This window comes from Emiliania huxleyi (assembly GCF_000372725.1).
Source record: "Emiliania huxleyi CCMP1516 chromosome Unknown EMIHUscaffold_164, whole genome shotgun sequence".
NCBI classification, from domain to species: Eukaryota; Haptophyta; order Isochrysidales; family Noelaerhabdaceae; genus Emiliania; species Emiliania huxleyi.
In genome coordinates, this window is record NW_005200941.1 from 123,116 (window position 1) to 135,892 (window position 12,777).

Sequence of the window (12,777 nt, forward strand, 5' to 3'; positions counted from 1 at the left end):
CGCGGCGAGCGACGCGACGACGTCAGCCTCGCTCGTCGCGAGCACGAGCGCGTCGGCGACGCGGCCGGTGAGTTGCGGCTTGAGGAGGGGAGAGTACCTTTCATTCATCAGCAGTCAGTAGTGAGCGGCGGCCGGTGAGAGTGCCGCTTGAGCAGCGGAGCGTACCAGAAGAAGTCGCGCGAACGGCGGGCAATCTCGCGCGCCTCGTTTGGCCCGTCGCCGCCCGCCAGCACCTTGACGCCCGAGCCTAGCACACGTGCGCATGCAGTCTGGAGAAACAGCGCTGGATGTTTACTGGGTAGACACTCTCCAAGGACTCGTCCTCTGGTGTTGTGAGTTGTGAGTACGCCAACTTCAGGGCGGGAAGGCGGTGTTGTGCCAGAGTATTCAGAGCGCCGCGTGAATACGCAGGCAGGCCGAGTACAGTGAATCCAGCGGAATACGGTCGAATACAGCGGAAGACGTGTCCTCTCGAGCGCTGGTTGGGATGCAGGAATCGATCTTCCGCTTCTAGGCGCGAGATAAGGGGAGATATGGGGAGATATGGGGAGATCTTCCGCTTCTAGGCGCCACGAGCCGCGCAGGTCTTCGACGTACGCCGCCACCGCCGCCGCCGACGCGCGCTCACCGTGCAGGGCTCGCGACTGGGCGCCGCGAGGGGCGGGCCGGGTGTGCAGGCTGCGCCGTCCGTGCGCCGCGGAACGGACGGCGGAGGCGGCGGCTGGGGTGGCGGAGATGCTGCGGCGGCTGCTACGGACGTGGCGGCTGCTAGCGCTATCGCCGCTGCCGCCTCTGCCGCCGTCGCTGGAGGCGGCGGAAGCGGCGGAGGCGGCGGAGGAGGCGGCGGAGGCGGCGGAGGAAGCGGCAGAGGCGACAGCAGAAGCGGCGGCGGAGGAGGAGACGGCTGCGAGAGCCTCGATCTCGACGACAAACTCGGGGCGGGCAAAGCCAGAGACGACCATCAGCGTGGAGGCGGTCTTCGGAAGCCCGCGCAGCGCCTCGTCGCGCGCCTGCGGGTGCTTTGCAGCGGCTTGTGGACGAGATGCTACATCTCTCTAGGGACGGCCCCTCTGCGAGGACTGGCCGCACCCGCATGTAGCCTGGCAGGTGCTCCCTCCCGCTCACATACGCATTCAGCCGCACGACGTGCTGCAGGCCTGCGCCCGAGGCGGCGAGGATGGCGCCGATGTTCTGAAAGGCAATTGCCGCCTGCGCCTCGGCGCTCGCCGGTACGGAGCCGTCGGGCGCGATGCCGAGCTGCCCAGACGTGCAGAGAAAAACAGAGGCCGGCGGCACCGACGTGGCGTGAGCGTAGTTCGCGAATGGAGGGTGCACGGCCGCAGGATCAGTCTCCACCGGCGAATGGACGACAGCCCTCATGGAGAGGGCACGGCTGCGCTGACTCGTCGCCCGCGCATATAAGAGCGGCGCGGCAGCGTGGCAGCCCGCACGCGAGTACCTAGCCGCGGCAGCGGCAGCAGCCGTACCGCGAGCACAGATCGGTCGTGTCAACATTGCTCTGTCAAGACTCGAGCCACTCACCACACCAACATGCGGGCGACCACCAATACCCCCCCCCGAAGAAGAATCTTACAACAAAACTCCCTCGCACAACACTGGGCACGGGACTGGCGCGCACTGGCACGAACACAGGTACACCACGGGAGCCGCCTAAGCGACTCCTGCGAGGGTGGCGAGGCACTTAGCTCCGTGCACCCGCCCACCCCCGCCACAGGCAAGCTCATTCACGACCTGCTCTGCGATGGCCGTGTGAAGAACGACTGAGATGCGCTGCTTCTGCAGCCCCAGCCAGCTCTTGGTGGTCCAAGTCACCTCATCGAGGTACTGGGCCCGCGTCAGCTTGTTCTGTAGCACGTCCGCCGCTCTCCGGAGGATCTCACGGACCCCCTTTCCGAACCCGCCGAACGATTCGAACAGCAGCAGCTGCACTTCGACGCCCTTGTCTTCCCTGGCGTAGCGATAGTCCCCGCCGTAGGACGGTATGCGGCGGTCGCCGCCCACCACCCTGCCCCCCCTGGTATGCCAGCGCCCAGTCCCTTGCCCTCTCTCGCCCTTGCTCTTCCTCTCCCCCTCCATGCCGCCCCCCATTCCGCCACCCCCCCTCCCCCCCCACTCTCTCCGAGCAAGGGCGTGCGCTACGTCCCCAAGGGGGGGGGGACGTGGGGGGGAGGTGTGGCGCTTAGGTTGTGGCGTTTGGGTTGTTGTGGGGCACCCAAACGGTTTCGGTTTTCCTCCTTGGTGCCCCGAGTAGAGCGCGATCTCCCCTGGAGTCTGTCGCGCCCGTTCTGTCTAAGCTCGAGGTTCAACCTTCCAGTTGATCCTTATCGGACTGGTGAGGTCTGCCTAGCCGTCGTAGTGTAGTGCCTGGGGTGCGTCTGCGTCGGTGCTACACACACTCGGCAGGACGCTGCTCTAGGTCGTTGCTGCTGGTCGTCGCTGTTTGTCAAGGTGATAGGTCGTTGCTGCTGGTCGTCGCTGTTTGTTAAAGGTGATGTTTCTCTTTTTTTTCAACAAGAATTCTTTGTGTGGCCTTTGCGCTTTTGCACTAAGCGCAAAGTGCAAAGTCCAAAGACCAAAGTGCAAGTCGCCCTCGTGTTTTTCTTTTTATGTTTTGGCAGTAAAAAGAATACTTCGACTCACATCTTCGCTGCGGTGTGCCTGGGGAGGCGCGGCGGCGGGGTGGATTGAGAGGGCTCAGAGTGCAGAGAGACTGCAGGCGTGCAGAGGCGCGCGCTGCAGTTTCTCTGATCGGGCTGCTGGCGGTGTGAGCGCGGGGTGGCGTGGTGAGGCGTGAGGCAGGCTATTGTTGTGGAGTGCGGGCTGCATCGTCAGGCGTATGCGTGCACATGGTGCTGTATGCTGTGTGTGCAGGCTGGCAGTCTGTGCAGCAGAAAGCGGAAGCGCGCGCGCGCGCGCGCGCGCGTGCGGGCGTGCGTGCGCGCCTGCGCGGTGCCGGATCTGCGTCTCACTCGCGGCGCGTCCTGGTACAGCCGCTTATGAGATGCCAGAAGCAGTCTGCAGAGCCTGCACAGGGCGCAAAAAGGCGCAGGTGTGCTGGTGAGGTGTGCTGCGGCGCGCGCGTCGCGGCGTGAGTGGATATGCGGCTGCCTCTGGTGGTGCGAGGGGCGCGCAGCTGGTGCGGGCGGCGCGGAACGGCCATGGGGCGCCAGCACAGGGCAGACGCACATGGGCACAGCTCTGAAAGGCGCTGCGCGTGTTTGCGTGCGCGCGGGGACGTACGCGCAGTTTTCACGCGGTGTGCCTGGAGAAGGGCATGGGAGGCGCCGGCCGCGCGTGTATTGGCGTGTGGGAGTTCGGAGTATGCCCGGAGGGCGTGATGGTGCCCGAAGGGCGGTCCTCCATGCGGAGGTGAACCTTTTCAAAAAGAAAAGGTCAGCAGCGTCGCCATACTCGTCGTGGGTCTTCCCATTCCGAGTCTTCTTGCCCGCCGCCGCGGCCTGGCAGGCCACGTCGAGGGGGAGACCCAGGCGGCGCTGCACCGAAAGACGCATCGCCCAAGTCTCCATTCGCATGTCATCCCGCATTGGGATGGCGTTGAGGAAGGCGCCGGCGCCATCCTGGCTCACCGCCACGAAGCGGACTGCCTCCCGCCAAGCCGCATGCCTCGCCCGCTCCCTGCCCTTGGCCTGCGCCTTGCCCTTCTTGCCGCGAGGAGCGGACCGCGATCCCTTGGAGCCCTCCTGCCTTAGCTCGAGGGCGAGGTCGCGCCAGTTCCTGTTGTGGACCACCGTCGTGAAGCGCCGCTGCGCCTGGTGTAGGAACTCGTGCTCGAAGAAAACAACCTAATTCGCGATTTGACGTGGACACCCCACCCCACCCACCCCACCCCACCACCCCACTAAACACAAGGCTGGTGGAGTGTTTTTATGGAGGAAGAGGCTAAGGCCGCGGACATCAAGCTTCAAGGCGAATCGGGCTAATAGGGGAGGCTATCTATCTGGCATGAGAGAGAGATTTTTGAAAACCAACAAGAAATCACGACCTCACAGTGATTTGGGCTCGGCAGCTTGTCCGCCCTCAGCCGAAGCTGGGGCCGGTCCAGTAGCCGAGAGAGCCCGCGTCGATGAGTTTGACGCGGTCGGGAGGCCTTGCGAAGAGGCCAGCGAGATGGCGATCGCTGTACTTCATGGCGCCCTCAAAGTGGGGCTGGCTGACTCGCCAGAGGTCGATACTCTGGACAACCCATAGGATGCCACGACTGCCTGAAGGAGAGAGAGGGAGGCTTCTTTTTTGGAATTCTTTTTGGGACCATTATGATTTCGCTAGTACAGGCCGTTTGTCGTACACTGTTTGATGTTGTTATTCGTTTCTCGACTGTTCTTCAGATTCACGCGGCATACCGCATACCGGGTGCTAAGCCGAGACATGTAGCATGCAGGTTGCAGTCTGTAAAGGGTGTGGACCACCCATTCCCATCACCATCTCACATACCTTCATATAGGCGCTCGAGACCTCCTCTCGCTGCCTACTCGCTGCCTCGAGGGAGGAGGGGAAGACGTAGGGTTGAGCTGGACTCGCCTTTCCTGAGGCCCCTCCCCGAAAGGCAAGTCTTAGCCACATGAAATCCGAGACCCCTCCCCACCGGCGCGAGCGCGTCGGCCGCGTGCGGCGGTCTCGCGCGCCTGGTGTGCCGGTCGTGGGCGGCCGATGGGGCCCGCGCGTTCCCTTCCCCCCTCGGAGGGCCGGACTGAGGCGTCGAGGGCCCCACTCTTTCCTTCACATAGCGGCCACTCTTCGGATCGCTGGTCGAGCGACCCGGGGGATGCCCCGCGCGCCTGACCCAGGCGCGAAAACGAATCTGCGAGGCGTGGCCGCTCATGCGGCCCGATGGGGAGGAGGGGAAGACGTAGGGCGTGCTTGCGCGCCTTTCCGAGGCCCCTCCAACCCACCCGCGCTAGGTCTCGGGTTTGACGCATGGGGTCACTCCCGCGAAACTCGGGAACTAGCCGGGGCAGTCGGAGAAGGGGCAACTCCGTGCACTGACGGTCGGCCGTCAGAAAACACGCCTCCGTGGCTCGGGTTACACCAATCCTCGCTACCCAACGCGGCCAAAGGATATCCACCGAGAGAGAGAGAATTCTTGATACGAAACCACGACGACACACACCAGTCGACTCGCATCGGTTGCCTCCATGAACGGCGGAGCTATTCTCGCGCCCACACCACACCTGGCTCCAACGTGGACACGCCCATAGCTGGGGACACTACTAGGTCACGCATGGCATCACAGAAGTTTTATCTCTGGGCCCCGAAAGGCATCTCTAGCAGTGTCGTTACACATGCCCCCTCCCCTCCTGGGCGCATGCGCCTCACGTCTCGCCAGAGCATAAGCCCTTGGCGTGTGGCGAGACGAGTTTTTCGCCATCGCAGCGAGCAGCAAGCCGCCCGCCGCAAACAGCCGGAGGCCTCGCCGCGGCACTGGCTGCGCCGCGGTCCCGCACCCGTCGACGCAGCTCCCCCCGCGGAAGACCGCGCGTAGCAACGTCTTGACGATCGAGATGAGCGTGCCTGAAGCTCGCCCGGATATCCACCTCGAGAATTTTACAACCTCGAGAACCTCGAGAGAGGTGTGGATGCTGGGTTGAACAAAATCGGGGGACGCGACCCACTTCGCCACAGACGGTCCCGCGCCTCGCCGCTATGACGGCGGCACGACCGCAGCTCGTGTGCGTGCCGCCGCTTTGTCCGGAGTGAATACTCCAACGCGCTCGTCGGTGACGGCGTCCCCGGATTTCGCCGCGCTCGGCGAACCTCGACAGCGCTTTCGGTGGCATGCAGCTCTTTGCGACAGAAGCCTGAAAGGCAGCTCCTCTGCTGCTCACACACTCTGCACAGTTGACACAGCCTACTGTGCGGCTGCCACAGCTGTGACAGCGATGGGCTCGCCCTCACTGGCCCTCAGTCACTTGTGCTGCGGCTTGTGTGAGCGACACTGCTCGGCGACTGCCGGCACACTGTGAGACCATGGGTGTGAGGTAAAACCACGCTACCAGCGCTTGGTCACATCGTCCCCGAGGTCAGATCCATCTACTCTGTTGATGACAAGACTTGTCTACTGGCTGGAGCCGAGCAGGAGGGCCCAGCGCACAACCCCTGGTCAACTCAGGGTCCACACCCCGTAGCCCTGGTGTTCTGGCACTCGGCGTTCTCCATAGGACATACAGTAGGAGTTCGCGGGTGTTTTTCTTTTTTGATTATCTTTTTGGGACCATTATGATTTCGCTAGTACAGGCCGTTTGTCGTACAGGCCGTCTATCTCTCCAGGCCTTTTGTCTCCTGTCACAAGACTCTCGGCCGACATGCTCTCTCTAGGCCGTTTGTCTCTTATTACGAGGCATTCGGCTGACATGATCTCATCTTCTCTCTAGGGCTCCATCGGGGCGCCCGAGGAGGAGGCGCCCGACGTGCAGCTTATCGGTGCATGGTCGCTCCAGCGCGGGGCGCGGGCGGAAACATCAGCACCTGGTAGCGGTTGAGTGCGCGAGTGATGTCTTCTCGCCGCTGCTCCCCGCTGAGGTGGCAGAGGAAGAAGCCGCAGAGGGGCGGGTGCGGCCACGGCCCCTCGCTCCACTCTCGGAAGCGGTCGTAGTGCTTGGTGTACGCAGCTGAGCCGTCGGGGGCGCGCGCGGCGAGCTTGCGCACGACATACGCATACGACTGCACCGCCTGCGACCAACGGTTGACGGGTGGGAGAGAAGCGCGGGGCAGCGTTGGCTGCAGGCATTGTGTTTCGGCGCCTGGGTCAGCTCGGTCGTCTTCTCCCACTTCGGGTAGGAGACTCGGATCAAGTCCCCAGGCTCGAGCTCGACCTGAGGAAATGAAACAGTTATTGATGAACGGAACGGATGGGCGTGTGAGGCGTGGCCGTGTGCGCGGTTGGCGAGTTGAGGGATGAGGTACACACCGGGCAAGGCCCAAGCCGTCTATACGGTACTCTCCCACGGAAGGTGCAGTGAGGGTGAGCAGGCCTCTTTCCCTTGGTAGGTGAACTTGTCGCCAGGCTGCGGGACGTAGATGAAGCTCGCGCCGAGCGGGATGGCGATCCACCTTCCGGAGGGGGAGGTTGAAAACCGCATGACGCCGCCGTCGCGCGTCGAGAAGAGCGTCAGGCAGGTCCCGGCGCAGCTGGCGTCGGTGGTGCGGTTGCCGTTGCCCTTGAACCCGAGCAACCCATCCCATTCGACGTTGGGGTTGCGTCTCCACTCGACATCGTCGAGGGTAATCAGAGTCTCTGGAGCGATGTTGAACTCCATCCAAAGCAGCCCCCGCAGCTCCTCTGGGCACAGGTTGTGCTCCTCCGCCACTCCAAGCATCACCGGCACAAAGGCTTCGGGAGAGGCGACGTCGACGGTGTGCATCCCCGGGCAGCACAGGCAGCAGCCGATCGGCGCGCAGCAGCTCAGCGAGCGCGGGTACATGACGGAGAGGCAAAAGAGCGGGTTCCACGGAGAGTCGAGCCAGCCGAGCTGAGGCATGCTCAGCTCGAGAGGAGGCTTGGCTTCGACATCCCACCTCTCGAGCCGCCCGTCGAACTCGCGGCTCCACTTGCTGGGCTCGCGCGCCCAGTGCTCCGCTATGATGGCGTCGTAGGAGCCGAGCCCGCACGGCCCGCAGCAATACGTGTGCGCCTTTGGCACACTACCAGGACAGCACACAAGCGGGCCTCCCACCAGCTCGCGGTCAACGTGTATTTGCGACTGGGTGGCTTCCATGACGCGCCTCGATTTGCACAACATACACGGGTTCGGACTCTTTTGCGGGGTATGGTATGGTCGAATGGGCCCACTGGGAAGTCGTGTGAGGGGCCGCCCCCTAGTGGGTCCCCCGACTGACCCGTAAACCAACTATGTTCGGAGCCTGGATAGGGTGTAGGCCGTTCGGAAGGTGGGTCGGGAGGGGATACCCCGCTAGGAATAGTCTCCCCCGACCCCGCCCGCCCGCCCGCCCGCCTGCCCTGCCCGCCTGGCCGATAAGTTTTTTCACCTTCTCATTGGTGGAGTATAGGTACGAGGGTGGTGTGGCATCTCTTGCGGGTCTCGCCAGGGGCGCCTACCAACCTCGCTTGCGAGGGGCGTGTGGCATGTCTGAACGGACTCGTGAGGGGCGCCTGCCAACCTCATTCGTCGAAGCGGCGCTTCGCTTCACAACGACCCCGCCGCAATCGTCGCCGGCGCGCGACAGGCTCCCGTCGGCCGGACTGCCCTCGACGAGTGGGTGTCGCCAACCAAAGCGACACGCACTTGAGGGTAGTGCCGACGGGACGCGGCTCGAGGGCGACTCTCGCGAAGGCACGGCTGGCAACCGTGGCGCGGGGCTCGCGCTCGACAAGTCAAGACCGGGATCGCTCTACCGGCAAACCTCTCGCTGACATGCGCGCCCCGTCGAGCTGACGGCGGGCGCGCTGCGGTCGCACGCCTCCCAAGTCATATGCCACGGCGTGCGATCTAGAATCAGCACACGCGCCTCTGCTTGCATACACTCATACATTGGATTGTCATTGCCTGTGAGTGTGACATAAGGCTAGCGGTTGGCGGCTAGCCTCTGAGGAGAGTGACCAGAGACACCTCACAAGACCCCACACACGGTCTAGTCCGGCCTCGCGGTCGGCGGAGATTGCTAGAGGCCGAGCAAGCCTGCTCTAGCCTCACGCGTTCGCCCCTGTTGTCTGTTGTTTGTTGTGCCCTTGTTTGTTTCTCTTGGCACCTGGGAGTGCTGGGGGGGGCGACAGGGAGGATGTGGCCCTGAGTTATGTGTACGCCAACTCAGGGTGTGTGGCAGCCAGCTGGCTGTGTGTCTTGTGAGCCTGTTTGTGTCTTTGTGTCGCTCGTGCGTGTCGTCATCATCGCGTCTCCTGCCCTGGTGCTGTGCTGTGCGCCGTACCCCGTACCGGCGAATCGTACCACATATTAGCTGTATCTCCGCCTCTGCGCCACCGACCGACTTTTGCTAAAACGCCTCTCTCTGTACGTGACGCTGACGGATGGCACCCGCACGCTCCAAAACCAAATGCGTATCCGACCACAAAACGTCGACCCGTCATGTGCACGTGCCCGACACGCCCCGATTTGTTAGGCACGCCAATCAGGTAAGGTACGGTAAGGTAAGGACTCTTTAAGGTAAACTTCTCCCACTCCACTCGCACTCCGCACACACACGAGGTGGTGGGGCAAGGGGGGGCGACCCTCGCGTCTCCACGTCTAACGACAGGAGCCCCACGGCGTTCAAAGTGCAAGGCCCAGTGCGCGTGCTGTAACTCCAATGCGTCTCTACTCTGCCCGGGCGCAACCCCAACTGGGCCCAATTCAGGACCATCCACGCGGCAAGGCGATGGTTTGAACACTCCGATTTGGGCACGGCTCGAGTATGCGCCCCATCTCGTGCTGCGCCTGGGACGTGAAAGGCAGCGTGCCTTTTGGCCGGGGCGCCTTCCAATCTACTAGCGCCAGGAGCCGCGTGTACGCCGGAGCAAAGCTCGGGGCCTCCCCAGCCGCGAAGTCCTCGCGTTTGCGGGACGCCAGGGCTGCGGCTTCGAGCGTGGTGGAGAAGTGATCAAATGCGCCCACGTTCAGGCAACGTTGGCGGGACTGGCCGCCCATAGACTGGCCGCGCACCACCGCGGTGTGCGCCGTCACGAAGCGCGGCACTTGGCCGTTAATACGCGAACGCAGCAGAGTGAGCTTGGCGGCAACCCCTCCAATGCGGCGCCGGAGAGTCGAGCAGACTGGGAATTGCTCGAAAAGGCTGGTGGCATGCGTCACCTTGCGCATGCCGATGAGCCCCTGGGCCAGGCGGTCGCTCATGCGACCGCATGCCGCGCTCAAGCGCGTCTGCTTGAGCATCTGCGCCACGTTACAGGGCCAGGTGAAGAACTCGTCAACATCAGCCCAGATGAGCCAAGCATCCTCTGGCAACAAGCCAAGAAACGTGTTCACCCCATTACGGAGTCGCGCCGCGAGCCCAGAGCTGTTCATCCCTCGCTCCAGAACAGTCACATTGCGAACCTGGTGAGCTGCGAGGGCCTCTAGCGCCAGCTCAAGCTCACGGTCGCTCTGGGATGGCTCAAGGTGCACAGAAGCATGTGTCGCCAAACGCACGCCCTGCTCCATGTAGTGGCCCAGCCAGTGGCGTAGAAGCGCGTGACTCTGCGCACTTGCCTGCGTCCAGAGGTATGTGTGGTCGGCAAGCCCACCAAGGCCGCAGGCGCCGACCATGCGCCCCGCGGTCGGGCTTGACGCGTGGTTACCCGCGTAAAGGTGCTAAGAGCCAAGAGCCGCCGCCCGGCGGACTTATTCAAAAACGCCGTGCCGCCGTACCGCCGCTCCTACCTGGCGGCTCAGCGGTACAGTGCCGCGCTGTGGTGGGCCGCGTTGTTGCCGCCGAAAGAAAGAAGAATTTTAGAAGGAAGAATTTTGCCGACATTCCTTCACAAAATTGGGCAAGGGACTGGCGCGCACTGGCACTAACACAGGTACACCACTGGAGCCGCCTTAGCGACTCACGGCGAGGCACTTAGCTCCGTGCACTCGACCGCCCTCGCCGCTGGCAAGCTCATTCAGCCGCTCGCGGTTCGTACGCCCGCTTGCGGGTTCGAGTGGCGGGCTATCCCGCTTGCGGGATGGCTTAGCGGGTTCGAGCCGTCACACATTGGCTGCCGGGGTGTGCCGAGGGGGGGCTGGGTGGGCGGTAAGCCGTCATTGCCCGGCGCTGCTTGCACACCCCCACCGCCTCCTACGCGGACCGACTCGACGGTGACTCTGCTGCACGCCGTTTCAGAAATTTTCTCAGCGTGAGCGAGACGTGGAAGAGTGCCACCGTCGGGTAGGACGGGTCGGCCCGGAGTATCAGAGTGTAGCCGTCGTGGTCGCGGCGAGCAGCGCCGGCCACTCCGGCGCCGCGTCGGCAACGTGGGAGCATGTCCCACCGCCACTTCGCGGTCGCAGCGCTGTTGTCGCCCAAAACGCCGCTACGTACCTCGGCAGGGGCGGCGACCCCCCCATCTACAGATGATATGCGCATCTTGAGATAATATGCATCTAAGATGCAACCTACTTGGACTGCACACTGTCTTGCCTATGATCGAGCATCTCTAGATGGTTTTTTCAACTAAAATGCCGGAGCATCCCTCGGAGAGTATTCTCGTATTACTAGCTCCGAGTAGAGGGTGCGTTCTGCTGCTAGGGGAGGAAACCCGGAGCGCGGAGCTATCCCTCGGAGACCCGTGTTATGGCCCTGCGACCGCGCACCCCCCAGGGCTAGGGCTCTCTAGCCCGTAACCCGATACCGATCATCCGGCCCGCTGGGTGCGCTTCTCAGCGCTCCCCGGCCCTGGATGTGAGGTTAATGACCGCACTCCAAGTGCTCCAAGCATCCTGGGATGCTCGAATCATCTGAAGCTGCTTCGCATCCCAAGATGCTTGGCATTTCGAATGATTAAAATGCAAGTTAAATGAGACAGACCTGAGCGATATGTGTGAGCCCTTGGATCAAAGTTGGAATGGAGACTGTGAATCTATGCTAGTTTCAGTTGCCATGCTAAGTCGTAAGTGAGATGTGACTAACTGCTCTGTCGTCTGTGGAATACTACGGATGGTTATGGAACTGGGTCTGGGAGCCAGTGAGTGATGGTGGGGGGCACTTAGCCCTTGTGCTAATGCTGACTGTACTACATGGACGGTTGCGGTTGCCTATGTGTACGACTGGCTTTTATTTTGGGTTTCTGGGTTCGGCAAAAGAACTCCGACACTGTCGATCGAAAATATTGGAAAAATCCGACAAGAGGGTATCATCTCGGCACACTTGGCTTCTAAAAATCTCTCTCACACTTGTGCGTCTGAAGACGAAACTGCAGTATTTGAGATGTCACGCGCTATCAAAAGACGCGGGGCACCGTCTAAAGATGATTAAAATCTTCTTGGAGAACCAAATCATAGTGGAGACACCCGGTGTCCTTAGGCGATGGAAAACGCATCCTAGATGGCGTTTGGCATCGGCTAGTTCCATTTCACTCTGACACGCTAATCTTGAAAACGTCCAACGGAGCTCCGTGTTGCTCCCAGCGCCCTCCCCCGCGCTTCCTGCGGCCCTAGCCGATGGTACTAGCATGGGAGGTCATCTGGCTACCGCGAGAGCGACCCAACTCGTCGACATCGTCCGATGATGGTGCCTCAAAGTCAGCCTTCGGAGGCTATCGTGGGGTCGAGCCGGCAGTAGCCGTGACATGTGGTTCCACCACCCCTCGTAGTCTTTGCCTCTGACCGCCACCGTTCCCAGGCTGCCTAATGGGATGGAAAGGAAGGCTCGGCGAGCGTATAGAAGCGTGCTCGACCTCCTCGTGGCAACCTGCACGGCATCGCTGGCAGGCGCGATGAGCGTCGTGCCACCTGACCCGAGACGGGTCGCAGGCGTCGTACCGAGCGCGTCGAGACCGTGTCCTGATGTGATCTGCACGGGTGAGTCACGTCGGCGTCAAAGGAGCGACGTGCGACCTGTCAGAGCTTGATCTCCGATCTCAGCGGCGGCGAGTCGTCTCCGGCGCGCGACAAAGGTACATCCACAGGACGCGCAGAGGCAGCTGCGAACCCCTGTATAGTGGTAATGTAAAGGTTACATAGTTCATTTTTGTGTGAGGTCAGCCACTCGTGTGTGTGTAGATTATTTCACTTCTCGGCCTCAGATTTTTTCTGTCATCGTATTCTTGATTGGGGCGACATGAGCGATGGTACGGATCAAAGAGTT

General features: G+C 62.2%; 2 protein-coding genes across 2 annotated transcripts; both read right to left on the reverse strand.

Moving 5' to 3' along the window:
- Nucleotides 1-6: 6 nt before the first annotated feature.
- EMIHUDRAFT_441776 (hypothetical protein) lies at nucleotides 7-1,556 on the reverse strand (the record flags this gene model as incomplete). The annotated part of the gene is made up of 4 exons (XM_005785078.1): nucleotides 1,090-1,556; nucleotides 578-1,010; nucleotides 166-247; nucleotides 7-97 (listed from the first exon to the last, which is right to left on the reverse strand). Coding segments are annotated over exons 1-4 (1,032 nt in total), but the record flags the coding sequence as incomplete, so codon positions are not given.
- Nucleotides 1,557-6,228: 4,672 nt separating this feature from the next.
- EMIHUDRAFT_441778 (hypothetical protein) lies at nucleotides 6,229-7,758 on the reverse strand. Its single transcript, XM_005785079.1, has 3 exons — nucleotides 6,947-7,758; nucleotides 6,780-6,851; nucleotides 6,229-6,708 (listed from the first exon to the last, which is right to left on the reverse strand). Exon 1 carries the CDS (start codon nucleotides 7,752-7,754, stop codon nucleotides 6,966-6,968), a length of 789 nt encoding a protein of 262 aa, XP_005785136.1. The 5' UTR covers nucleotides 7,755-7,758; the 3' UTR covers nucleotides 6,229-6,708; nucleotides 6,780-6,851; nucleotides 6,947-6,965.
- Between the last annotated feature and the right edge of the window lie 5,019 nt (nucleotides 7,759-12,777).